This window comes from Podarcis liolepis (assembly GCF_965112155.1).
Source record: "Podarcis liolepis genome assembly, chromosome: 10".
Lineage (NCBI taxonomy): Eukaryota > Metazoa > Chordata > Lepidosauria > Squamata > Lacertidae > Podarcis > Podarcis liolepis.
Window position 1 is genome coordinate 4,052,420 of NC_139562.1, and position 26,079 is coordinate 4,078,498.

General features: G+C 47.5%; 2 protein-coding genes and 1 long non-coding RNA gene across 8 annotated transcripts in view; 1 reads left to right on the forward strand and 2 right to left on the reverse strand.

Annotated features, from left to right (window-relative positions):
* Positions 1-6,118, forward strand: part of LOC310686994 (uncharacterized protein) — a 74,656-nt gene extending 68,538 nt beyond the window's left edge. For 2 of the 6 annotated variants that reach the window (XR_014516136.1, XM_083461598.1), the window contains one exon: positions 5,724-6,118. The gene's annotated coding sequence lies outside the window, so the exon portion shown is untranslated. Of the gene's footprint in view, positions 1-108; positions 273-592; positions 826-1,612; positions 1,786-5,723 lie in introns of those variants that run through there. The other 4 variants (XR_014516137.1, XR_014516139.1, XR_014516138.1 and 1 more) reach the window with 4 other exon arrangements.
* Positions 6,119-15,946: 9,828 nt separating this feature from the next.
* LOC310687050 lies at positions 15,947-18,030 on the reverse strand. Its single transcript, XR_014516152.1, has 2 exons — positions 17,918-18,030; positions 15,947-16,518 (listed from the first exon to the last, which is right to left on the reverse strand). It is a non-coding gene; the product is annotated as an uncharacterized lncRNA (long non-coding RNA).
* A 1,115-nt stretch (positions 18,031-19,145) lies between these two features.
* Positions 19,146-23,145, reverse strand: LOC310688166 (lithostathine-like; the record flags this gene model as incomplete). Its single annotated transcript, XM_083464288.1, has 3 exons — positions 22,989-23,145; positions 20,809-20,921; positions 19,146-19,313 (listed from the first exon to the last, which is right to left on the reverse strand). The coding sequence occupies exons 1-3, from the start codon at positions 23,128-23,130 to the stop codon at positions 19,146-19,148; spliced, it is 423 nt and encodes a 140-aa protein (XP_083320414.1). The 5' UTR covers positions 23,131-23,145.
* Between the last annotated feature and the right edge of the window lie 2,934 nt (positions 23,146-26,079).

Genomic DNA, 26,079 nt, shown 5'->3' on the forward strand with positions numbered 1-26,079 from the left:
CACATCCTTCCCTCACCCCGCCCCCACAACCCCAAATCCCCTCCCCAATATGTTGCCCCTCCTCCTCGCCATCTGACCTCTGTTCCGGGAATAGAACTCTGTTCCCAACCTGCCTGCTTCTCCCGGAAGTGGAGCTTCCACTCCGGATTGCTGCTCTGCACCGTAGCTCTAGGGGCGCGCGCTTTCGGAAAGGGGAGGAGGGGCGGCAGGGGAGGATACCCCCCCCTCCGTGGATGTTGCAGGAAAGGAGAATCTGGAGCGAGGAGAAAGAGGTAAAGGGGTCGCGGGGGGGGGGGAACGGGACAGAAAAGGACCCAGGGAGGGACGCCGCGCCAGCTCCCCAAAGCGCCTTTCATGCGTCCCGTCGGCGTGGCCTAGATCCCTGCATCCATGCTGTAAACATTGTGGGGTGGGGGACCCCAATTTGTATTTGGATTGCCAGGATCAGCCCCTCACCCGCTCTCCTGATCTACAGGAGGAAAACGGGAGGGGAATAACCTTCCTCCCCGTCCCGTCTCAATACTTTCCCTCCCCTCCCCGCACATCCTCTTCTCACCCCGCCCCCACAACCCCAAATCCCCTCCCCAATATGTTGCTCCTCCTCCTCGCCACCCGACCTCTGTTCCCGGAATGGGGGGGGGGGGGATGAACCCTCCTCCCAAACTGCCTGCTTCTCCAGGAAGTGGCTCTTCTGCGCCGGATTGCTGATTTGCGCCGTAGCTCAAGGGGGGCGCGCTTTCGGAAAGGGGAGGAGGGGTGGCAGGGACCCCCCCCCCCGTGGATGTTGCAGGAAAGGAAAGGAGAATCGGGAGCGAGGACAAAGAGGTAAAGAAGTCGCGGGGGAGGGGAGAGAAGGACCCAGAGACCCCCGCCAGCTCCCCAAAGCGCCTTTCGCGGGCCCCATAGGCATGGGCTGGATCCCTGCACGCGTGCTGCGAAGGGGGCTTTCCTTGGCTCCTTAGGCGCCTTGGCAGCGGCGGACATGGGGCCCCCACCCAGGGGGTCCCCACGAAGGCCTCCTTGCCCCGTTTCCCCCGCACAGGCATCCCTGGGGCGATGTGAGATCTGCACGGAGAAAGGCGGGCCATGAAAGGGTTAACGGGCGCGATGGACGCCTGGATAGAGACCCCTGTGTGGCACGTGTTGGGCGGGGGGTGTCCTCTGGATGGAGAGATGGGGCGCGCAGGGCGAGGGGTGAGCCCCGCCAAGGCGGCCTCTGGGTGCAGGGGAGACTCAGGGAAAGAGGGAGGGGGTCGAGGAAGTCGGGGGGAGCATCCCTGGGGCGGGGAAGGGCAGCATTGGCGTGGGGGGGGGGAGAGAGAGAGAGATACAGGAAGACCAGTCTGTGAGGAGACTCTCCATCGTGGCACCCACGGGGAATCTCTGAAGGGGCCTCCTTTGCTTCTCCATCCAGCCCAGGAAGCAGCCAGAAACCTTTTCCTTTCTCTCAGGCTTCCATCTTTAAGTGTATTTTCCACTGCCTGGTTCATTGAGGATGAGGATAATGTACACCTGTCACCAGAAACAGGGGTGCAGAGTCCATGGAATGGCTCTCAGGCTTGATACTGAAGTTGCACCTCAAAAGCATTTCTGTTCCTCTTATTCTTTGTAGGCAGTGTCAGAGTGACTGACAAGCTGAGATAAAACCCATCAGCATCCAATGATAGTGATTGCATGAATCTTCCCAGTCAAAGGACCCATTTTCATGATAGACAGTGCCTGTGGCTGGAGGCTCTACAGACATGGTGTGCCTATGGAGGCCAAAGACTACCAGTATTAGCACAGGTGAGCTGTGTGACCTTCCCAAATTTACAGACTGTATGCAAATGAGAGTTTGTGGGTGGGATTATCGTTTACGACAACCCTGTGATTTTCTCCACCCTTAACATTTCTTGAGCTGATATTGCAGTACGAATTCCAAAATAACTACAAAAAATCACAATGTAATAAGAATGATTGCAGTATTTATATCCTGTCCATGTGGTTGGGTTTCCACAGCCACTCTGGGCAGCTTCCAGTACACATAAAAGATATTAAAACATCAAACATTAAAAACCTCCCAATACAGGTCTACCTTCTACTATCTTCTAAATGTCAGATAGTTGTTCATTTCCTTGACCTCTGAAGGGAGGGTGTTCCACAGGGTGGGTGCCACCACCCAGAAGGCCCTCTGCCTGGTTCCCTGTACCCTCACTTCTTTCAGGGAGGGAACCAGCAGAAGACCCTCAGAGGAGGACCTCAGTGTTCAGAGTGAAGGATGGGGGTGGAGACGCTCCTTCAGGTCTACAGAGCCGAGGCAGTTTAGGGCTTTAGGTCGCAGATCTTGCTCCTCCATAATGATCTCCAAGACCGACATATAGTTAGCAGAGTAGGAAAAAACACTCAGAGGCAGCAAAATATTCATTCTGCAGAGAAATTTAGCACTGAAGGCAAAAGATAGCAAAAACTTAACTTACAGTCAAAACAGCACTCAAGTAAGAAACAGACAAGCAGAGTAGAGAATAGCAGAATAGGAAGTGGGACCAGGCGCCTTTCAATACTGCGATTTATAAACAATTCCATGTCAGAGTAGCCTTGGGACCGGATAACAAGCCTGGCTCACTCCAGTTTAAACCAGTTTCTTCTGGTTCCCAAAGACAAAAAGGTTCAGCATAATCTCATAACAACTGATCCCACCACCTGCTCTCAGAAGAAAGGAAACTCCCTTATCAGCTAAAATGTTCCAGCTAGAGCAGGGGTCGGCAACCCGCGGCTCCGGAGCCACATGCGGCTCTTTTACACCTTTGCCGCGGCTCCGCAGATCCTCGGGGACCCTGAGCAGAAAAGCAGAAGCGCCAGAAAGAGGAGGGGGGTGGAGCTGGGCAGCCGAGCTGGGCAAAGCAAGGCGGCGGCGGCAGCGGAGCTCGAGAGGCGGCGGCGGCTGGGATGGAGGAGGAGGCGGCAGCGGCCGGAGAAGGGCTGCTGCTGCTGCTGCCGCCGGAGGGAAGTTCTGCCAGGCGGCTTCATGGCTCATAGCTTCCCCCGGGGTAGGACGGGCGGCGGCGGCAGCGAGGGGGAATGCTCTCCCAGGCCACGCTCTCCTCAGCCCCGCACGCGAGGCACCTGAGGCGAGGGAGAGAGAGAGCGCGCGCTCGAGGGAAATGGCGGGGCGGGGTGTGTGTGTGTGTGTGAGGTGTGGTGGTGGTGCTTCGGGATCCTTTTCCGTGCCTTGCTTCTGAGTGGCCACCGAGTTGAGGGAGAGCACCTGAGGTGAACCACAAAATGGGCCCGCCCTCCCTGTCAGGGAGGAAGGGGTGAATTACATCAAGGACGAGGAGGGGGTCCAGAGGTAGCCAGCAGGAGATGCGGGGGGGGGGGCACGAGAGCAATTGCAGAGGGAGGGGGGCTGTTAGGCACCAAAATCCTGCATGCGGGATTTCCCCCGTTCTCTCGTGCCTATGCAATCCCTGCCCTTCCCCCTCGAGATTTGCTGCAGAGACAAGCAAATGAAGAAGAAAGGGAAGAGTATTAGCTGACATGTCCCCGGATCCCATGGAAAGCACCACAGATTCCTTTGCTTACCAGCTCCTTTTATTTTAAGTTGGCTTCAAACCTGTAATTGTGCAGGTGTACGTATGTATACATATACACACATAAATATTCATATCTCTTCCCTCTCACCTTCCTTTCACCCAGTTTCTCTGGCACTGGTTTATAAATGCTGCTATGCAGAAATGATGAGAAAGTTGCACCAGCAGAAGGAATGGATATGTTCTGTTAGTAAAAAGAGAGGGAGTTGAACTGCAGGGAGGGACAGACACTTTTCTATGTATTGATTTGTTGCAGTGGCTCTTTTTGTCTTAAAGGTTGCAGACCCCAGAGCTAGAGAAAACACCACTTTGAATCACACAGAGTAAAACCACGAGAACCTTCTTGAACCAATAGACTAGGAATGATCTCTATACATTATATCAATACGTTTCTTTGCCTGAAAAATGCAGCCATGCCACTTAAAGGTCAGCACCAACAGTTTGAATCGTGCTTGGAAATGCACTGGAAGCCAGGGAAGGTCCTTTAGGACCAATGAAATGTGGTCTCGGCAGCTGCTCCCAGTTACTAGTCCAGCTGTCACATTCTGAATTAGTTGCTGTTTCTGTTTCACCTTCAAAGGGAGCCCCATGTTGAGCGCATGGCAGTAGTCCAAGCAGGAGATAACCAGAGCATGGACCACTCTAGTGAGGCAGTCTGCAGACTGGTAGGGTCTGCCTGCCACCTGTCCCCCAGGGACAGTGCTTCTGTCTTGTCAGGATTCAACCTCAATCTTTTAAGACGCCATCCATCCTCAAACCACCTACAGGCACCAACACAGGGCATTCATTACCCTCACTGGTTCCAGTTTAAAAGATAGGAAGAGCTGGGTATCATCCACATGCTTGTGAACACCAGCCAAAAACTCCTGATGATCTCCCCCAGCGGCTTCATATAGATATTAAAAAGCATGGGGGAGAGGACAAAGCCCTGAGGTACCCCACAAGTGAGCACCCAGGTGTCAGAACACTCATCCCCCAACACCACTTTCTGGACATGGCCCAGGAGGAAGGAGGGGAACCACTGCATAGCAGTGCCCCCAGCTCCCCTACACGGTCCAGAAGGATACCATGGTCAAGGGTCTCCAAAGCCGCTGAGAGATCCAGGAGAACCAGGAAAGAGCTTCCCCCTCAGACTCTAGCCCATCAGAGATAATCAAGCAGCACAACCAGGGCAGTTTCTGTCGTATGATGAGGCCTGAATCCCGATTGGAAGGATAATGGTGGCAGAAGCTTTCCTGGTCCTGCACCTCCAAAAGCTCCAGACACAATACTTTCATTAGCTTTGAAAGGGCCACCGGATACTTGGTGACCTTTTCTTCAAAAGACAAATATTTCAAATGCTTTTACAGTGACGTGCGCTGTGGGTTAAACCACAGAGCCTAGGACTTACCGATCAGAAGGTTGGCAGTTCGAATCCCTGCAATGGGGTGAGCTCCCGTTGCTCGGTCCCTGCTCCTGCCCACCTAGCAGTTTGAAAGCATGTCAAAGTGCAAGTAGATAAATAGGTACCGCTCCAGCGGGAAGGTAAACGGCGTTTCTGTGCGCTGCTCTGGTTCACCAGAAGAGGCTTAGTCATGCTGGCCACATGACCCGGAAACTGTACGCCGGCTCCCTCGGCCAATAAAGCGAGATGTGCGCCGCAACCCCAGAGTCGGCCATGACTGGACCTAATGGTCAGGGGCCCCTTTACCTTTTTATGATGTAAATAGTGCTTCGTTTTCCTTGTTCCACATTGGAGAGAGTTTGATACACAAGTCTGAGTTCATCCCTCCCCCTGAAACTACTGTGTTAGCAGCACTGCCTGGACAGTGTGTTTGGGGGTCCTGGGCTGCCTAGAGAACAAGACCCCCTTCTCAGCCTGGCTTATATAGTCCCAAGGAAAGCAGAGCAGTACGTTTGGCACCAGCTTGGCTGCAGGAGTGGCTGGAAGGAGGTGTGCAGGACACCATCCAACCCTCTTAGAGACTCCACTCTGGATTTGTGTGAGTTTTTCTTTTCCTGAAGATAACTTTAGGGCCAGAGTTTTCTTTCTCCATGGGCTTCCTTCCCAGGTTGATGAACCCCATCTGCCCTTCACTTTCCTTTGCAGCATGGGCAGAATCTGCCTTCTTGACTGTGGGATTCACTGTTGTTCTCCTCCTCTCCATCCACCAGGGCCTGCCTTCACCTGCAGCAGAATTCCCCAACCCATCAAGGATTTGAGACCCATCAGCTATCCTCACCTGGTTTAGCCGGCCGGTTGAAGCCGTTCCTGGGATTGTGGCCCCTGTTGCATGCTGATAGCTTCTGGAAGCCACAGGTGAGAGCTGAGTGCAGGGTGGGGACCAATGGTGGATAAATTACCCCATAGGTTGCATGACATTTCCCCAACCAAAGGTACTACCGCTCCCCTAACACCCCATGACATCGTATGATTATGATATTTAAGACAGAAGAGGAATAAATTAATGTCCACAGAAATAGCACAATTTCAGGCCATAAATAAATCAATAGTACATTTTCAAGGTACTATATATTCCACTAAGTACAGTTTATCTATTTGCCTTGAATACCCTGTTTTTCAGTGTCATTTCAGGATAGACCTGCGTCAGAAGACGGGCACAAGATCAGAGAGCACATCATTTTTAAAAATATCATGCTGCTTTATTAACATTGATTGAGGATTTTGAAAGTTGCTCATTAATTACTATCATTTGATGACATTGCAACTGTTACGATATAGAAGCAATGCAGCTGCAAACTGCTAGCTTGAAAGCAAAACATAATGGGAATGTTGGGACTTTCCGTGGGAAACAGAGGGACAGTCAATTCACAGTGCGAAGCACCGGAATTAGCTCAGAGTGTAATATGAGCTCTTCCGTTTGTTCCGGTCCAGGAAGTGTTTGTCACTAGACTGCTGGAGCTTGAAGAGAGCAGTCATGTTTTTGTAATGCTGCAAAGACAGAAATAAAAGCATGTAAATACATTTCTGTCTATCTCTTTCCCCTGCCAGGGGGGGCAGGAAAGAGGGGGTGTGTTCTTCCCACATTTGAGAAGAATCGCCTATCGAGACCTAGCCTGGATCTTGCTGGGGAATGCAGCCAGGGAGGTCAACAGGGAATCAAGCCTGGTGCCTGGGAGAGTTGCCGGTTTCTCCTGATAAAGGCTTGATTTCCGACATCAACTTCACTTCCTAAAAATTGGGAACATGGGTAGGAGGTGGGGGAATGTAGGAGACGTTGAAATAGGAGAAGGTGCTAATGGCGGCTGATGTGTTCTCTTTCCCTTTGTTCTCTTCCTTGAAACCCAAACAGGATTTCCTTTGCTCCCACTCTGAAGAAGGTGATGGAGTAGAGAGTCAGAATTCCGAGAGATGGGGCACCTTTAATTTCATTAGGAATACAAGAAGAGGAGTTTGGATTTGATATCCCGCTTTATCAATACCCCAAAGAGTCTCAAAGCGGCCAGCATTCTCCTTTCTTTTCCTCCCCCACAATAAACACTATGTGAGGTGAGTGGGGTTGATAGACTTCCTTGAAAGAAGTGTGACTAGCCCAAGGTCACCCAGCAGCTGCATGTGGAGGAGTGGAGACACGAACCCGGTTCACCAGATTACAAGTCCAATGCTCTTAACCACTACACCACACTGGCTCTCATAGAAATTAAAATGTGGGAAATGTGGGATATACTTCATTGAATGAGCACATATAGTTCACATCAATAACCTCCAACAGGGGATAAACAATTTAAAGCTATGGGGAGTGGAAAAAGTTTCACTGACAGTGGAAAACTTGGAACACATCAATGGACTCACACTGGTGAAAAACCATTTAAATGCATGGAGTGTGGGATGAGCTTCAGTAAGAGTGGACACCTTAGAACACATCAACTGACTCACACAGGGGAGAAACCATTTAAATGCATGGAGTGCGGAAAGAGCTTCAGTCAGAATGGAGACCTTAAATTACACCAACGGACTCACACCGGTGAAAAACCATATGAATGTATGGAGTGTGGGAAGAGCTTCAGTCAGAGTGGAAACCTTAGAATACACCAACGGACTCACACAGGGGAGAAACCATTTAAATGCCTGGAGTGCGGAAAGAGCTTTAGTGTTAATGGAAAACTTAGAAGACATCAACGGACTCACACAGGAGAAAAACCATTTAAATGTATGGAGTGTGGAAAGAGTTTTAGTGAGAATACAAGCCTTAGAATTCACCAACGGACTCACACAGGGGAGAAACCATATGAATGTATGGAGTGTGGGAAGAGCTTCAGTAAGAGTGGAAACCTAAGAATACACCAACAGACTCACACAGGGAAGAAAACATTTAAATGCATGGAGTGTGGAAAGAGCTTCAGTCACAATGCAAACCTTAAATTACACCAACGGACTCACACCGGTGAAAAACCATTTAAATGCATGGAGTGTGGGAAGAGCTTCAGTAAGAATGGACATCTTAGAACACATCAATGGACTCACACAGGGGAGAAACCATTTAAATGCATGGAGTGTGGGAGGCGCTTCAGTAAGAGTGGACACCTTAGAAGACATCAACGGACTCACACAGGGGAGAAACCATTTAAATGCATGGAGTGCGGAAAGAGCTTCAGTCAGAATGCAAACCTTAGAACACACCAACGGACTCACACCGGTGAAAAACCATTTAAATGCATGGAGTGTGGGAAGAGCTTCAGTAAGAGTGGACACCTCAATATACATCACCGGACTCACACAGCGCAGAAACCATTTAAATGCATGGAGTGCGGAAAGAGCTTTAGTTTGAATGCAACCCTTAGAAGACATCAACAGACTCACACAGGGGAGAAACCATTTAAATGCATGGAGTGTGGGAGGCGCTTCAGTAAGAGTGGACACCTTAGAAGACATCAACGGACTCACACAGGGGAGAAACCATTTAAATGCATGGAGTGCGGAAAGAGCTTCAGTCAGAATGCAAACCTTAGAACACACCAACGGACTCACACCGGTGAAAAACCATTTAAATGCATGGAGTGTGGGAGGCGCTTCAGTAAGAGTGGACACCTTAGAAGACATCAACAGACTCACACAGGGGAGAAACCTTTTAAGTGCATTCAGTGTGGAAAGAGCTTCGGGCAGAATGGACACCTTAGAAAACATCAGCAGACACACAGGGGAGAAACTGTTTAAATGTATGGCGTGTGGTAGGTGCTGCAGTCAGAGCGGAACCCTTGATTTTCGTCAACAAACTCACACAAAAGACAAACCATATAAATGTCAGGAAAGTAGGTAGAGGTTCAGTCCTAGTGGAAGTCCTACATCCACAGACTCATGGACAGGAAGAGCTTTAATAGTTGAAACCCTACAAACCAGCAACGACTCAAAGAGGAGCAGCAGTTTAAATGGAAAGATTGCAGAAAGTGCTTTACTTATAACAGAGTGTTTATGAAACATGTTTGGACTCTCAGAGGCGAGAACTCATTTAGATGTATGGAGTGTGGGATGTCTTCCTCTCAGAGTCCACTCTTTTCTTCACAGCAATGAACTCAGCAGGAAATCAGTCTTAAATACATGGCGTGTATGTGAACTTTTATTTTACACCATGAAGGAAGGACTATCAAAGGGGAGAGACTTGACTCAAGGTAGCCAACACCCCTGCAGCTCCAGCGAGACCTACCCAGTTGGCATGCCAACCTTGATGGTCCTAGACAGAAGATCATTGCACTCACAAAGGACCTGCATATGGGAGTGGATTCAGCATGGACTGAAACAAAGGACAGTGATCAGCTCTTCCTTCTGGAGACAGGAAGCTGCAAACTCCCCTTTGTCTTCTGGAAAGTACTCATGGGGGGGGGGACCAGCCAAGTGACAAGACACTCAGGTTACCACCACAACTCCTCCCTAAACCCCTCCTTTTTGTGATGTGTCAATGATGTAGTCGTGATGTAGTTATGATGTAGTCTTAGGGATGTAGCATGGGGGATTAGTAGCTAATAAAAGTTGGGGTCTCCTTTTGTTCAGGGCTTCCATCTTCTTCCACCTGGTGGCAGGTGGGAGTCCTGTCGCAACAGTCTTCAATAAAGACCAAGCCTACTGGCTGCTGTTTTGCTCTGGTATTCCTGGCTGGTGTCCTTGATTTTTGTCCAGCGAGGCCCTCAGATTTCGCCAACACACACAGCTGGCCCTCCAGCCACAGCTGCCTTGGCTGAGCTGGAAACACAAGTCTCAATGCAAAGCACACAAAAAGAAAGATCTCCCACCCACCCCAAAAATGTGCAGTTTAACTGCTAGCAAAACACACAGAGCAGCCTGCCCCTTTGCCTGTGTTTTGGAAAAATCTGGGTGTGAGGCTGCTCAGTCACCCAGCTCGTCGGACAGAGCCCGCGGGTCCCTGCGGAATAAAGGAAGGAGTCCAGCCACCAACCGGTGTAGACCAAAGTTTATTGCTCAACAGGTTCAAAGAGGAATTTTGAACCCCGAGGTTGGGGCGACAATGACTTTTAAAAGTTTCTACCTTATCCCAGCCCCTTCATGGATCACTGCCTTGCTGTGGCAAAGGGGCTTGAATAAATCGGAGAAGCTATGAACTATGCTGTCCAGGGCCACCCAAGATGGACAGGTCAGAGTGGAGAGTTTTGACCAAACGTGATCCACCTGGAACAGGAACCGGCAAGCCATTCCGGTATCCCTGCCAAGAAAACTCCATGGACAAAGAAAACTGCATATAAAAGTTATGACGCTGGAAGATGAGCCCCTCAGTTTGAAAGGCGTCCAACATGCTACTGAGGAAGAGCGGAGGACAAGTACAAGTAGATCCAGAGCTGATGAAGCGGCTGGGCCAAAGCCGAAAGGACGCTCAGTTGCGGATATACCTGGAAGCGAAAGGAAAGTCCAATGCTGTGAAGAAAAATATTGCATAGAAACCTGGAATGTAAGAAACATGAACCTTGGTAAGTTGGATGTGGTCAAAAATGAGATGGCAAGAATAAATATTGACATCCTGGGCATCAGTAAACTAAAATGGACAGGAATGGGCGAATTCAGCTCAGATGACCATCATATCTACTACTGTGGGCAAGAATCCCATAAAACAAATGGAGTGGCCTTCATAGTCAACAAAAGAGTAGTGAAAGCTGTACTGGGATGCAATCTCAAAAATGATAGAATGATCTTGATACGAATCCAAGGCAGACCTTTTAACATCACAGTAATCCAAGTTTATGCACCAACTATTGGTGCTGAAGAAACTGAAACTGACCAATTCTATGAAGACTTACAACACCTTATAGAAATGACACCAAAGAAGGATGTTCTTCACATTATAGGGGATTGGAATGCTAAAGTAGGGAGTCAAGAGATAAAAGGAACAACTGGGAAGTTTGGCCTTGGAGTTCAAGACGAAGCAGGGCAAAGGTTAATAGAGTTCTGCCAAGAGAACAAGCTGGTCATCACAAACACTCCTTTCCAACGACACAAGAGATGACTATACACATGGACATCACCAGATGGGCAGCATCGAAATCAGATTGATTATATTCTCTGCAGCCAAAGATGGAGAAGCTCTATACAGTCAGCAAAAACAAGATCTGGAGCTGACTGTGGCTCAGATCATCAGCTTCTTATAGCAAAATTCAAGCTTAAACTGAAGAAAGTAGGAAAAACTACTGGGCCAGTAAGATACGATCTAAATCAAATCCCTTATGAATACACAGTGGAAGTGAGGAACAGGTTTAAGGACTTAGATTTGGTGGACAGAGTGCCTGGATGGAGGCTCATAACATTAAACAGGAGGCAGCAACGAAAACCATCCCAATGAAAAGGAAATGCAAGAAAGCAAAGTGGCTGTCCAACGAGGCCTTAAAAATAGCAGGGGAGAGAAGGCAAGGAAAATGTGAGGGAGATAGTGAAAGATACAAGAAATTGAATGCAGATTTCCAAAAAATAGCAAGGAGAGAAAAGAAGGCCTTCTTAAACGAGCAATGCAAAGAAATAGAGGAAAACAATAGAATGGTAAAAACCAGAGATCTGTACAAGAAAATTGGAGATATGAAAGGAACATTTCATACAAAGATTTCCATAATAAAGGACAAAAGTGGTAAGGACCTAACAGAAGCAGAAGACATCAAGAAGAGGTGGCAATAATACACAGAAGAATTATACCAGAAAGATATGCATGTCTCGTACACCCCAGGTAGTGTGGTTGCTGACCTTGAGCCAGACATCCTGGAGAGTGAAGTCAAATGGGCCTTAGAAAGCACTGCAAATAACAAGGCCAGTGGAAGTGGTGGTATTCCAGCTGAACTATTTAAAATTTTAAAAGATGATGCTGTTTAGGTGCTACACTCAATATGCCAGGAAATTTGGAAAACTCAGCAATGGCCAGAGGATTGGAGAAGATCAGTCTACATCCCAATCCCAGAGAAGGGCAGTGCCAAAGAATGCTCCAACTACCGCACAATTGCACTTATCTCACATGCTAGCAAGGTTATGCTTAAAATTCTACAAGGCAGGCTTAAGCAGTATGTGGACCGAGAACTCCCAGAAGTGCAAGCTGGATTTCAAAGGGACAGAGGAACCAGAGACCAAATTGCAAACATGCGCTGGATTACGGAGAAAGCTAGAGAGTTCCAGAAAGACATCTACTTCTGCTTCATTGACTATGCAAAAGCCTTTGACTGTGTCGACCACAGCAAACTATGGCCAGTTCTTAAAGAAATGGGAGTGCCTGATCACCTCATCTGTCTCCTGAGAAATCTCTATGTGGGACAAGAAGCTACAGTTAGAACTGGATATGGAACAACTGATTGGTTCAAAATTGGGAAAGGAGTGTGACAAGGCTGTATATTGTCTCCCTGCTTATTTAACTTATATGCAGAATTCATCATGCAAAAGGCTGGGCTGGAGGAATCCCAAGCCAGAATTAAGATTGCTGGAAGAAATATCCAATCTTAGATATGCAGACCACACAACCTTGATGGCAGAAAGTGAGGAGGAATTAAAGAACCTTTTTAATGAGGGTGAAAGAGGAGAGTACAAAATATGGTCTGAAGCTCAACATCAAAAAAATGAAGATCATGGCCACTGGGCCCATCACCTCCTGGCAAATAGAAGGGGAAGAAATGGAGGCAGTGAGAGATTTTACTTTCTTGGGCTCCATGATCACTGCAGATGGTGACAGCAGTCACGAAATTAAAAAACGCCTGCTTCTTGGGAGAAAAGCAATAACAAACCTAAACAGCATCTTAGAAAGCAGACATCACCTTGCCAACAAAGGTCCGTATAGTTAAAGCTATGGTTTTCCCAGTAGTGATGTATGGAAGTGAGAGCTGGACCATAAAGAAGGCTGATTGCTGAAGAATTTATGCTTTTGAATTATGGTGCTGGAGGAGACTCTTGAAAGTCCCATGGACTGCAAGAAGATCAAACCTCTCCCTTCTTAAGGAAATCAGCCCTGAGTGCTCACTGGAAGGACAGATCCTGAAGCTGAGACTCCAATACTTTGGCCACCTCATGAGAAGAGAAGACTCCCTGGAAAAGACCCTGATGTTGGGAAAGATGGAGGGCACAAGGAGAAGGGGACGACAGAGGATGAGATGGTTGGATAGTGTTCTCGAAGCGACCAGCATGACTTTGACCAAACTGTGGGAGGCAGTGGAAGACAGGAGGGCCTGGTGTGCTCTGGTCCAGGGGGTCACGAAGAGTCGGACAAGACTAAATGAATAAACAGCAACCTTACTCCAGCATACAGTTCGTGGAGCATCATCGCTACATCAGTGTTACATCACTAAAGGGGAGGGTTATACATGATTAACATAGGAGAAAACTCACAGGCTCAGCCCCTTTTGGCTAAGCTAGAGACAATACATAGACATACGCAGAGGTGGGAGCCTGCTGTTGCCTGGAGGGGGCGTCCACACACACACACACACACACACACACACACACACACACACAGTGCTAGCCCTCCAGCCCCAGCTGGAGACACAAGCCTCAATGCAAAACACACAAAAAGAGATAGAGACAATAAAATACATAGACATACACAGAGCTGGGAGCCTGTTGTTGTCTGGGTGGGGGGGTGAGTGGTTTCTGTTATAAGAATTTTAAGGTCTTAGATATATAATAAATGTACCAAGCAAACAAACACGTACATAAATATATAAACCACTTGTCCGAAGCAGCACAGGAGGACAGTCCTGAAACAATTTTGACTCCCAAGCTGACCAAATGTTTCTCTGCAAGGAAAGAGGAAGTGGAAAAAAAACCTTCCTTGTTACACAAATTGGGTAATCACCATTTCAAAGGAATGGGCAGACTACCAGGAAAAGGCAATCAGATAAGGCATTATCAGATAACCTGGCAGACAGGAAAAACAACAACATTCAAATTTCTGTGATGTATGTATGATGTACAGGGGAGCACCCTGTTGCAACAGATCAATAAAGTTCAGGCTTACGAGCTGCTTTGCTGCTCAATATTCTCTGGTTGGCCTCTGTTATTTTCTCTTATCAATAGGGAGCCCACATAAGGACTCTATACAGGCTCTTGGATACCCCATAAGGCTGGGGTCTGCAACCTTTAAGACAAAAAGAGCCACTTGGACCCGTTTCCGGAGAACAAAACAACTGGGAGCCGCAAAACAAGCCAAATGTAAATAACCACACATTCTTCCCCTTCCCCCATTCTCTCTCTTTTCCCTGAGTCTATTTCAGATAGCAAAGAGGGGTATGGTACTTCTCATATCCATTTTTTGCAAAGCACCATTTGCATAGAGGGCATTATACAAATTAATACATAGAAAAGTGTCTGTCCCTCCCTGCAGTTCAACTCCCTCTCTTTTTACTAACAGAACATATCCATTCCTTCTGCTGGTGCAACTTTCTCATCATTTCTACATAGCAGCATTTATAAACCAGTGCCAGAGAAACTGGGTGAAAGGAAGGTGAGAGGGAAGAGATATGAATATTTATGTGTGTATATGTATACATACATACACCTGCACAATTACAGGTTTGAAGCCAACTTAAAAAGAGCTGGTAAGCAAAGGAATCTGTAGTGCTTTCCATGGGATCCGGGGACATGTCAGCTAATACTCTTCCCTTTCTTCTTCATTTGCTTGTCTCTGCAGAAGGGCAGGAATTGCATAGGCACGAGGAGAGAACGGGGAAATCCCGCATGCAGGATTTTGGTGCCTAACAGCCCCCCCTCCCTCTGCAATTGCTCTCGTGCCCCCCCCCCGCATCTCCTGCTGGCTACCTCTGGACCCCCTCCTCGTCCCTGACGTAATTCACCCCTTCCTCCCTGACAGGGAGGGCGGGCCCGTTTTGTGGTCCACCTCAGGTGCTCTCCCTCAACTCGGAGGCCACTCAGAAGCAAGGCACGGAAAAGGATCCCGAAGCACCACCACCACACCTCACACACACACACACCCCGCCCCGCCATTTCCCTCGAGCGCGCGCACTCTCTCTCCCTCGCCTCAGGTGCCTCGCGCGTGGGGCTGAGGAGAGCGTGGCCTGGGAGAGCGTTCCCCCTCACTGCCGCCGCCGCCCGTCCTACCCCGGGGGAAGCTATGAGCCATGAAGCTGCCTGGCAGAACTTCCCTCCGGCGGCAGAAGCAGCAGCAGCCCTTCTCCGGTCGCCGCCGCCTCTCGAGCTCCGCTGCCGCCTTGCTTTGCCCGGCTCGGCTGCCCAGCTCCACCCCCCTCCTCTTTCTGGCGCTTCTGCTTTTCTGCTCAGGGTCCCCGAGGATCTGCAGAACCGCAGCAAAGGTGTAAAAGAGCCGCATGTGGCTCCGGAGCCGCGGGTTGCCGACCCCTGCCATAAGGGAATAAGAGCAGATTTTGTTTACAACATTTACACACAGACACACACACACACACACACACACACACACACACACACCTAGCCCTCCAGCCCCAGCTCCCCTGGCTGAGCTGGAAACACAAATCTCAATGCAAAGCACACAAAAAGAAAGCTCCCCCCCCCCAAATGTGCAATTTAACTTCTAGCAAAACACACTGAGCAGCCTCCCCTTTCCCTGAGACACACACAGAGCTGGGAGGCAGCTGCTCCCTGCTTGAGGCACCCACAGCTGGCCGAGACACTGACAAAAAGGAAATATATATAATATATAATATCACAGACACTGCTTTGGTCACCCTGTATGATGACTTCTGTCGAGAGAGAGAGACAAGGGGAAAAACATGTCCCTGTTAATTCTCTTTGACTTCTCAGCGGCTTTTGATACCATCGACTGTGAAATCCTTCTGAAGCGACTCTCCAAACTAGGGTTGGGATAGGATGGGGTTGGGGGAGAGCCATGCCTGCCACATGGACCTTCTTGGGGGAAAGGTAGGATCTGAATGTCACAATAAACAACTATTTCAAGAATACAGAGGACATGATTGCAGAATTGCATGCATAGAAGGAGGTTTATTGTCACTATGGAGGAAGACGGGAGCTGACCAGAGAGAGAAAGAGCAGACAGCTTGCAAAGGTTTGTATTTCCATGATGTGGTCTGGGAAAGGGGTTCCAAAGTTGGCCCCATCACTTTGCAAAGCACAAGGAAAGCTTCGTTTACTCGGCTAACCAGTCCACAAAAGCATCTCATCTCTGCAGAAAAGGGAGACAGGTTTCATATCTCATGGGGCAAATTTCCCAGTTGGGGGGGGGGTGTACTGTTGCTCACACCCTCAAGCTCTGGATTTGGCTAGGTCTTAGTGGACTCAAGAGTCCAAACTGGATTTACTTGGGGAAGCCCCTCTTGTTTTCTCTGCTCCAGGCCAATAGAGGAGGGGAGGGAATAGATTTCCTGCAGATGCACAGAGCAGGTGGGAAAGGGGACTGGCCTTGGACCTGTTGGGAAGCTGGGGGTCTTTGGGTGTTCCTCTCAGGTCCAGGGTTTCAGGCCTAATAGATGGCTTTGTATTTGCAAAGGTATGGCAAGGTAGTCGTACAGGAACGCTGGATCCATTTCTGGGAACCTGCAGGGCAGAAGGTTGAAAGTGAATGTTAGGGAGTGTCCAGAAATTGAGAGAAAATGTAGACTTCCTTTTGAGTAAATCAAGTATTTCCTTCCCTGTTTTGGAGAGGGAGACAATTACGAGCAAAAGCAACGAAGAGATTTGATAAATACGTAAGCAGAAGTATTTTGAACAAGCCATTCTGCTTTTGCCAGTAGGGTGTGTTTGTGTGTCATACGGAACCCTTGGTTTGTGAGATCTTTGTGATGGTTGAGATGTTTTCTAGCATTCCCCACGCCTGCATGAATGAAACTTCACTGAAGCCGCCCATCAAAAAGCTGAATTCTGCATTTAAATTAAGTTCCACCTTTGCAACGGGGCAGAGTTCCCTGTGCCCTATTCTGGGCCAAAGAACCACTCTAGACTTTGCCCACCGACCCCAATGGAGGTAACAGTTCAAAAACAAAAATGCAGCCCAGGTGATACAAAGTGCCAAGTATAAAGAGGAAACTAGTGGGGTTCTCTCTCTGGAGCCCCATCTCTCCCCGTCCTCAGTTTCCTTGCCAAGCCCTTTCTGCACAGGAATAAGTAAGTCTGTCCTTTTCATTTTTTGCCAGTTTCCCATTCTTGAGTTCTCTATATTTCCACATCAGTTTGTGATTCTTGATGGGTTTGATTATTTAGCTCCTGAACATTCATCTGCATTTTAAGGCCACATGACCCGGAAGCTGCACGCCGGCTCCCTCGGCCAGTAAAGCAAGAAGAGCGCCGCAACCCCAGAATCGTCCATGACTGGACCTAACTGTCAGGGGTCCCTTTACCTTTATTATCAACCAGTCAACACCCTTTTGCAGGGCAATTTCCCCATATACAACAGACCTTTGCATGATACTTTTGCAGATGTTAGCATTTTAAAGCACAGTGGTCTAAACCACAGAGCCTTGGGCTTGCCGATTGGAAGGTCAGCGGTTTGAATCCCTGCGATGGAGTGAGCTCCCGTTGCTCGGTCCCTGCTCCTGGCCACCTAGCAGTTTGAAAGCACACCAAGTGCAAGTAGATAAATAGGTACCGCTCTGGCGGGAAGGTAAACGGCGTTTCCATGCATTTCTCTGGTTCACCAGAAGCGGCTTAGTCATGCTGGCCACATGACCCGGAAAAACTGTCTGCGGACAAACGCCGGCTCCCTTGGCCAGTAAAGCGAGATGAGCGCCGCAACCCCAGAGTTGTTCGCGACTGGACTTAACTGTCAGGGGTCCTTTACCTTTACCTTTACCCAAGTATATGTGTTTTTGCGCACACTTGGTTGGAGAACTGCACTGCAACATTCAGAGTTTCTGAGGATGGCTTTGTTTTAGTTCCCCTCAATTCCTTGAATGGAATGGGGTTTCCTCCTCCTTCCCCAGTCTCTCTTCCTGCATACCTGAATAAGAAAGAGAGACACATTTGTATGGAGAGATTGAGTTGCTGATGCTCCGGCTGTCCCAGAGGGGTTGAGAGAATTCAGATCCATCGCTCCATTTCCAGATCATATTCTGGAGAGAGAGGAGAAAGGAAGGTCTTGTGATAAAAGGGGAATGCATGCCCATTGCTCCCCACATCCCCAGAGATGACACAGCTGGAGAATCAGCACAACTGACAAGGCCAATGAGTTGGTTTGAGTCTCCAGCTTCTGGAGCCATAAAGATGAAAGGGGACTGACAATTTGTACGGTGTTGGGCAGAATCTGTGCCATTATCTATGCAATGAGAGTTGGGAAGGAGGAAAGACAATGAGGATCCGAAGCTGGAGTTCCAGAACCTCCCACAGAGCCACTCCAAGAAATAATCCCATCTCCAAATGAGGACTTCAAGGTTCAACGTTTGGGGAAGTGAAGGAATGGGTTTCCCAAACCCAAAACTGACTGTGCAGGCAGTTTGAAACTGCACCAAAATCCCTATTTTTCCTTAGCTAAAATGCTTTAACTTGAACTCTTGAGCCAAAAACCCGGCTGTATAAACAAGTGCTCAGAGCCCTCTCCTTTATCAGTTTGTGATGGCAAGGATGGCCTTGACTGTACCAGTTGAACAGGGAAGACACGTCTGTGCCTTATCTTATATCCTGACCACAAAGACGCACAGACCTAGTCTGGGAACAGCGCCAGAGGGTGTTCTTGGAGATGGTGACCTCTTGCTCCAAGATAAAAGTAGGAACAGGAAGATCCTTTTATGGTCAGAAGTACAGGCAGGAATATCCTTTTATGGTCAGAAGTATAGGAAGGAAATCCCTTTTATGGTTAAGAGTGCCGGAGCAGGAACATCTGTGATGTCAACCTGCATATACAAGCTGACGTGGCTGGATTCCTGGGGAAGGGGGGAGAGGGTGCCTGGAGGATATATATACTGCATGAAATTTCTCATTTCTTTGGGCTTGCTGTGGACACACCACGCAGGTGCCTTTCTGCTGTTCCGGAGAGCAGAAATAAAGAACTTTTTCTCTGAATCAACCCTCGGTGTCATTTGACTTCCTTCCTCCTGTCCGGGAGCAACGCAGACCCAATCGGTGAACCCCAATAAGGTTACAGAAGAAAGTGGTTTCAGAGTGAAGTGAGAGCCGGTGAGCTACATCTGAAGGAGCTCAAGGGAGCTGAGGAGCTCGTACAGTCAGCATCTTCAGAGAGTCCTAAAGGCACCTACCATGTGGTAGCTACCACGGTCAGCTACCAGGCCGATCCAGACGTTGCTGGAGCCATATTGTCGCAGGTAACTGTAAACCACATTTGCTTCCCTTGCAGAAAGAATGGAGGCCAGCTGGGACCCATGTCTCCTTTGGCAGCTGTCCTGCAGGGAGAAGAAAGGGGAAACCAGTGAGAAACCAGAGAAACCAGTGAGAAAGGGAGAAACCAGTGAGATGCTGCCCAGAGCCAGGATTCCCAAGGAGTCGGCCCTTGCTCTTCTCTCTCTCTCTCCCCCTTACAACTCTTTATTATTATTATTATTGCAAAGTAAATACATCAATACCAAACTATACATAAAGAATAATATAAAGGGGAAAAAATAAAGCAGAAAAAGAAGACAGTAAAAGAATAAAGAAAAGTCTAATATTTCAATACAATAAACACTATTTTACAAAATAAAAGTAGTAATAGACTCTCATCAATATCACAACACTTCCTTTCACATTTCACATTTTATTTTATATGTAAGAGCTGTTCGACAGTGGAATTTGCTGCCAAGGAGTGTGGTGGAGTCTCCTTCTTTGGAAGTCTTTAAGCAGAGGCTTGGCAACCATATGTCAGGAGTGCTCTGATGGTGTTTCCTGCTTGGCAGGGGGTTGGACTCGATGGCCCTTGTGGTCTCTTCCAACTCTAGGATTCTATGATTCTATTATTCTATTCTATCTGTGTTTCAGTATTATTTTCATCTTAACATATAGATATGCATATATGTATGTTTCCCCTTTTACATTCACGAGGTCATTCTTTGTTGTTGTTTAGTCATTTAGTCATTTCTGACTCTTCGTGACCCCATGGACCAGAGCACACCAGGCACTCCTGTCTTCCACTGCCTCCCCCAGTTTGGTCAAACTCATGTTCGTAGCTTCGAGAACACTGCCCAACCATCTCGTCCTCTGTCGTCCCCTTCTCCTTGTGCCCTCCCTCTTTCCCAACATCAGAGGTTTTTTCCAGAGACTCTTCTCTTCTCATGAGGTGGCCAAAGTATTGGAGCCTCAGCTTCAGGATCTGTCCTTCCAGTGAGCACTCAGGGCTGATTTCCTTCAGAATGGATAGGTTTGATCTTCTTGCAGTCCATGGGACTCTCAAGAGTCTCCTCCAGCACCAGAATTCAAAAGCATCAATTCTTCGGCGATCAGCCTTCTTTATGGTCCATCTCTCACTTCCATACACCACTACTGGGAAAACCATAGCTTTAACTATACCGACCTTTGTTGGCAAGGTGATGTCTCTGCTTTTTAAGATGCTGTCTAGGTCATTCTAGGCACAGCCAAATTTTTACATTAGAACCTTGTCTTTCTAAATAATCGTTCAAGCACTTCCATTCCTACTTGACTATATTTCTTAGCTTTATTATATCCATCAATTTGGCCTGTTCCAAATATTCACATAATTTACATAACCATTCCTCTTTGGTCGGTACCTGGTTACCCTTCCAGTACTTAGCCACCAGGATTCCTGCCACAGAAAGAATTTAGTATTTTCTCTAGAAATATCACTATTCAATATTCCCAAACGGTATATTTCTGGTCTTTTGCTATGTGAAGTTCTTAGTAACTTTTTAAATTCTTCATTTATTTCTTCTCATTCCCCCAACTTACCTCGGCATCATCCCACGAGCGGCTGGAGCTAAAATACTCATAGCAGTACTTTCTGTAGAAGAGGGCGCCTGCAGGGCAGTGAGTGCGAGAGCTCTGGGTGCGATTGGCGGCACCTGTGAGGAATTGGACTGAGACTGAAATAGATGCCCCAGACCACCAACCCTTTCCTTGACAGATGGAGCCCCTCGAGGAAGCCCTGGCGTTAGGAATCGGGAGGTTCCTTCTGGCTCTTTCCAAACTAAACTTTCCCCCTTGACCTGCCACCGGCTCACACCCCTCTTTATGGGAACCCAGACGTTATTGCCAAAATGGTTGCAGCACCATGTTGTTTATGCTAATAATAATAATAATAATAATAATAATAATAATAATAATAATAATAATTTATTTATTTATTTATACATACATACATACATACATACATACATACATACCCTGACCATCTGGCTAGTTTCCCTATTGGAGGGGGATTTTCAACTGGTGGCAGAGGACAGACTGTGACTCCAGGAGACATAGGTGTAAAACCAAACTAAAATGAAGACTTTATTACAAAACAACAAACAGAAACTCTGGTGGGTGTTATTCCTGCAGGCAGAGTACAAACGGCAGCTTTGTTCCTTTTGTAGCCACGGCCAGCTGCAGCCAATTAACCCAGAGCTTACAGAGACTTCTTAAAGGTATACACATGTTTCTGTGCAGAATGTCTCCCAACATTCCCCAGCCACTGGTTTGGTGGAGGCAGAAGGAGAAATTGCAAGGGATAATAATAATAATAATAATAATAATAATAATAATAATTTATACCCTGCACATGTGGCTGGGTTTCCCCAGTCACTATTGGCAGCTTCCAACAAAAGATTAAAGTAAAATAAATCATCAGACATTAAAAGCTTCCCGGAACAGGGCTGCCTTCAGATGTCTTCTAGAAGTCTGGTATTTATTTTTCTCTTTGATATCTGATGGGAGGGCGTTCCACAGGGCGGGCACCACCACTGAGAAGGCCCTCTGCCTGGCTCCCTGTAACTTGGTTTCTCATAGTGAGGGAACCACCAGAAGGCCCTCGGAGCTGGACCTCAGTATCTGGGTAGAACGATGGGGGTGGAGATGCTCCTTCAGGTATTCTGGACCGAGGCTGTTTAGGGCTTTAAAAGTCAGCACCAACACTTTGAATTGTGCTCAGAAATGTACTGGGAGCCAGTGTCCAGTGCAATTGCGACAGTCATCCAGCTAGTGTGGCAAGATAAGACACTTTCAAATAAAATTGTTATACTTTTTTTATCTAGATAGTTTTTTCAAAGTAAACATTTCCCCCCCCCAAAAGTAAACATATTTTTTAAAAAAACAACAACACAGACATATACACTTACAGTAAGTGTACAATGGTTATATCAAGCTGAAAGATTTCTATTATTGCAAAAGAGCACTCTTTCTGGATTAATGGAAAGGGGAGGGAATGATCTACCTAGTGGTGGTGATGGAAGAAGCGCACCCGTGATTAAACAAAGATGCACAGGACGAAAGCAAAGACCCAAAACTTATGCCAGAAGGGGATGGATTTCAGGAGAATGGGAGGCTGGTGCAGACCCCCCCCCCCAGCCTTTGAGTGCTGTTCTTCCATCATTTTAAAAAGGGGCAGAGAGCAGCTCCAGACAGACAGCTTATTGGAAGAGACTCAGTGCTTTTCCCAGTTAGGAACAATAATTTCTTTTATTCTTTTATTCATTCATCCAAGCAAAAGTGGTAACTCATACCTTCTATTAATTTACAATATACAGAAGTGCTGTAGAACTGCCTCTTTAAAATAAACATGCAGCAAAGTCTAAAAGCATAAAGCAAGAATATTTTTTATTTCCGCAGGGGGGACCAAATAAATCCCCCCTCTGGGAGGAGATTCCACGGATGGGGAGCCACTACCGAGAGCAGCAAGGCCAGGAAAAAGCTGCCAGCTTTACAAAGGGAAACCTACACAGATCTAATGCCCTGATTAGAAACAGAACCACAGGATTGTAGAGTTGGAAGAGACCCCCCTACTCCCTGAGGTGCAGGATCCTGCCCACAGTTGGGCTCGAACCCCCAACCTCCTGCTTAAGAGCCAGAAGCACCAACCCGTTGCACCGCACAGCAAAGTTGCAAAACCAACAGCTGCAGCAACTGGATCTGCCCCTTCTCCTAATGCTCACCTTCCGCCAAAGGGTTCAGGATCAGGCAGCCCAACAGGCAGAGTCCAAGGTAGACCACTTGCCCCATCTTCTGCTTCTCCTGGGAAAAGAAAGTGTCAGCAACATTCATCCCAGCTAAGGGCAGGGCATTTCCAGGGTCCATTGTGTGGCACAGGGTGTGTGTGTATTTTTTGGGCTTCGAGCTTGTGATCATTCAAAATTCAAGAAACAGGCAATGCTGAGTTGCTTATAAGACCCAAACTATCTCATCTGCTTTGACAACATCAAATATTGCTGCAGCACAGCAGCCAGGTTCAGTATTTTCCAAGTCACACAAAAAGCAAAGTTAGCTGCGTTGCGGTTTGTAAGAAAGATCTCCAGATCCTTTTGGGGGGCAATACCATTTTGAACACCAGGACCCTAAACTGGAAGAAGAGGCTTTTACACCCCCTGAATATGGTACTTTATATTCCACGAGAGAACATCTGCTGGGAAAAGTCACCCAAGAGACGACAGTTGCCCCATCTTCTGGTTCTCCTGGGAAAAGGCGTCAGCAGCATCTCAGCCTATTCTCGCCTGCCCCACATTCTAGAGTCCCTCGATCCTATGCTCTGGTGGGACAGGATTCTGGAGGGCAATGCTTAATTTCTCTCCGCCAGGGCTGGCATCAAACTCCCCTGAGCCTTGCCCACCCCTCCTGCTATCACTGGGGTCTTGCAGCGATGGCTTTCAATGAGATCCCGTGCCGGATTTACATACAGTCATACCTCGGGTTACAGGCGTTTCAGGTTGCAGTTTTTTTCAGGTTACGGACCTGCCAAAACCCGGAAGTACTGGAATGGGTTACTTCCGGGTTTCAGGGGTCGTGCATGCGCAGAAGCGCCGGATCGCAACCCATGCGTGCGCAGACATGCCGCTGCGGGTTGCGAACGCTGCAGGTTGCGAACGTGCATCCAACACGGATCACGTTCACAACCCGAGCGTCCACTGTATAAGCTAAACAAGCTCTAGCTTAGGGCCCCACTCTCTTGGGGGCCCAAAGAAAAAAATTAAGGGGGGGGGACTGGATGTACATTTCCAAAATAGAAGCTAAAAAACAAATAAAATAAAAGCTACACACAGCAACAGTGTTTTGTGTTGTGCAGGCTCCTAGGATGTAAGTCATGGGCCCCGCCTGCTCCCTAAAATATCCCTGGTTTGCTCCTTTCTATATATAGGGTGCCTACATTCTGCATGGACTGGTTGAATGGCAACATGTGGAAATGGCTTGAGATACCTATTGGGTCCATAAATTACCATATAGCATATATTCCACACAAAAAACAGCGACCATTTCTTGTTGACAAAGGACAGCTGGACATATCAAGGGCCCCATTACCTTCAGTAGCTCAGGGCCTCATCAAACCGAAATCTGGCCCTGATGAGATCTCACCGGAACCTACCATGATGAGACCTTGAAAAGTGAGGTGGGGGGGGGGCTTGAATCTGCACCTGCTACTCATATAATATAGGACACTGGCAATTGTTCAGTGCAGTGGCCAATTTGTAAGGTTTGCCCTAAGAGTGGGACAAATGTTGATCGGCCCAGAAATTGAAATTTGAAATACTTCATTGTCACTTGTACAACTTGTATACAGTGAGATTACACAATGTGGGAAATTTGGTTGGTCTGGTTTCTAAGGACGTTGGGAATGACAAATCTGCCCAATTTAGTTCTCTGTTTTACTTACTTTCCCAGTCTTAAATTCAGTTCTCCAGGACTGCACAGTTTACATTGGGGGGGGGGCACAGGGGATCCTCATGAAATCTCTTCTGCGTGTTAGTGTGACTTTCTCCCAATAAAACTTATTTTTGCATACAGTTCTGAATAATGTACACATTTTTGTGGGGCAGATTTCCCTAAACAGTGTGCATTTTTTGCCTCTTATTTCACCAATAGGTTTGTTTGTAGGCACACTTTCCACTAATATATGCATTTTTCTACACACAGAATCATGAAATTGTAGAGTTGGAAGGGACCCCCCGGGAATCTCAACTAAAGCATCCCGGACAGAAGGCCATCCAGCCTCCGCTTAATAACTTCCAGTGAAGGAGGTTCATTGGTTCAAGAAGTTCTACACATTGGTTCAGAAAAGTGCAAATTTCAAAGGTTGGCTGCGTGTCAGTTTGCATATCGGTTGAAAACATGTGAATTAAAGGGGAGAATGGTTATGTAAGCTTTCAGAATATTTAGAATTAGCGCTCACTAGTACCAATAGGGAACCAACTTAAGGACTCTTTACGGGCTCTTGGATACCCCATAAGGGAGAAGGAGCAAAATAAAAATAAAAAAATTCTTATAACAACAGTCTTCCTCTTCTACTTTGGTGATCCCTCGTAGCCGAGTAAGATTTTCTTCCATAAACAAGGTTTTAACAGTGAGTCTGTAAGTGACTGTGGAGGCCAATTCTGGATCCACACGTCCTTCCACAGTGGGGACATAGGTTTCAGGGCAGGAGTTGATCCTGGTGAGGGTTTGCCAAGCGTGCCTTCCTCTTAGCACATTTCTCCCTTCCGTCCTGAGTTTGAGTGTCTTCAAAGCCCATGACACCTTTGGGAAAGGCTGTTCTCCAACTGGAGATCTCGCAGGCCAGTGTTTCCCATTTGGCAGTGTTTATACTACATTTTTTTAGATTTGCCTTGTGGCAGTCTTTAAACCTCTTTTGTTGACCACCAGCATTACACTTCCCATTTTTAAGTTCGGAATAGAGTAGTTGCTTTGGAAGATGATCATCAGGCATCCGCAGAACATGACCAGTCCAACAAAGTTGATGTTGAAGAATCATCGCTTCAACACTGGTGATCTTTGCTTCTTCCAGTACACTGGTATTAGTTTCCCTGTCTTCCCAAGTGATGTGTAAAAATTTTCGGAGACACCGTTGATGGAATCTTTTGAGGAGTTGGGAGATGGCGTTTATAAGTGGTCCATGTTTCACAGGCAGACAGTAAGGTTGGTAGAGAACCTACATAAGGAATCTACACGGGTTCTTGGGTACCCCATAAGGTAAAAGGAGCAGATTATTTTCTTATAACAACAATATCTGTTCCTGGAAGGCAGCAGAATTGGGCAGAG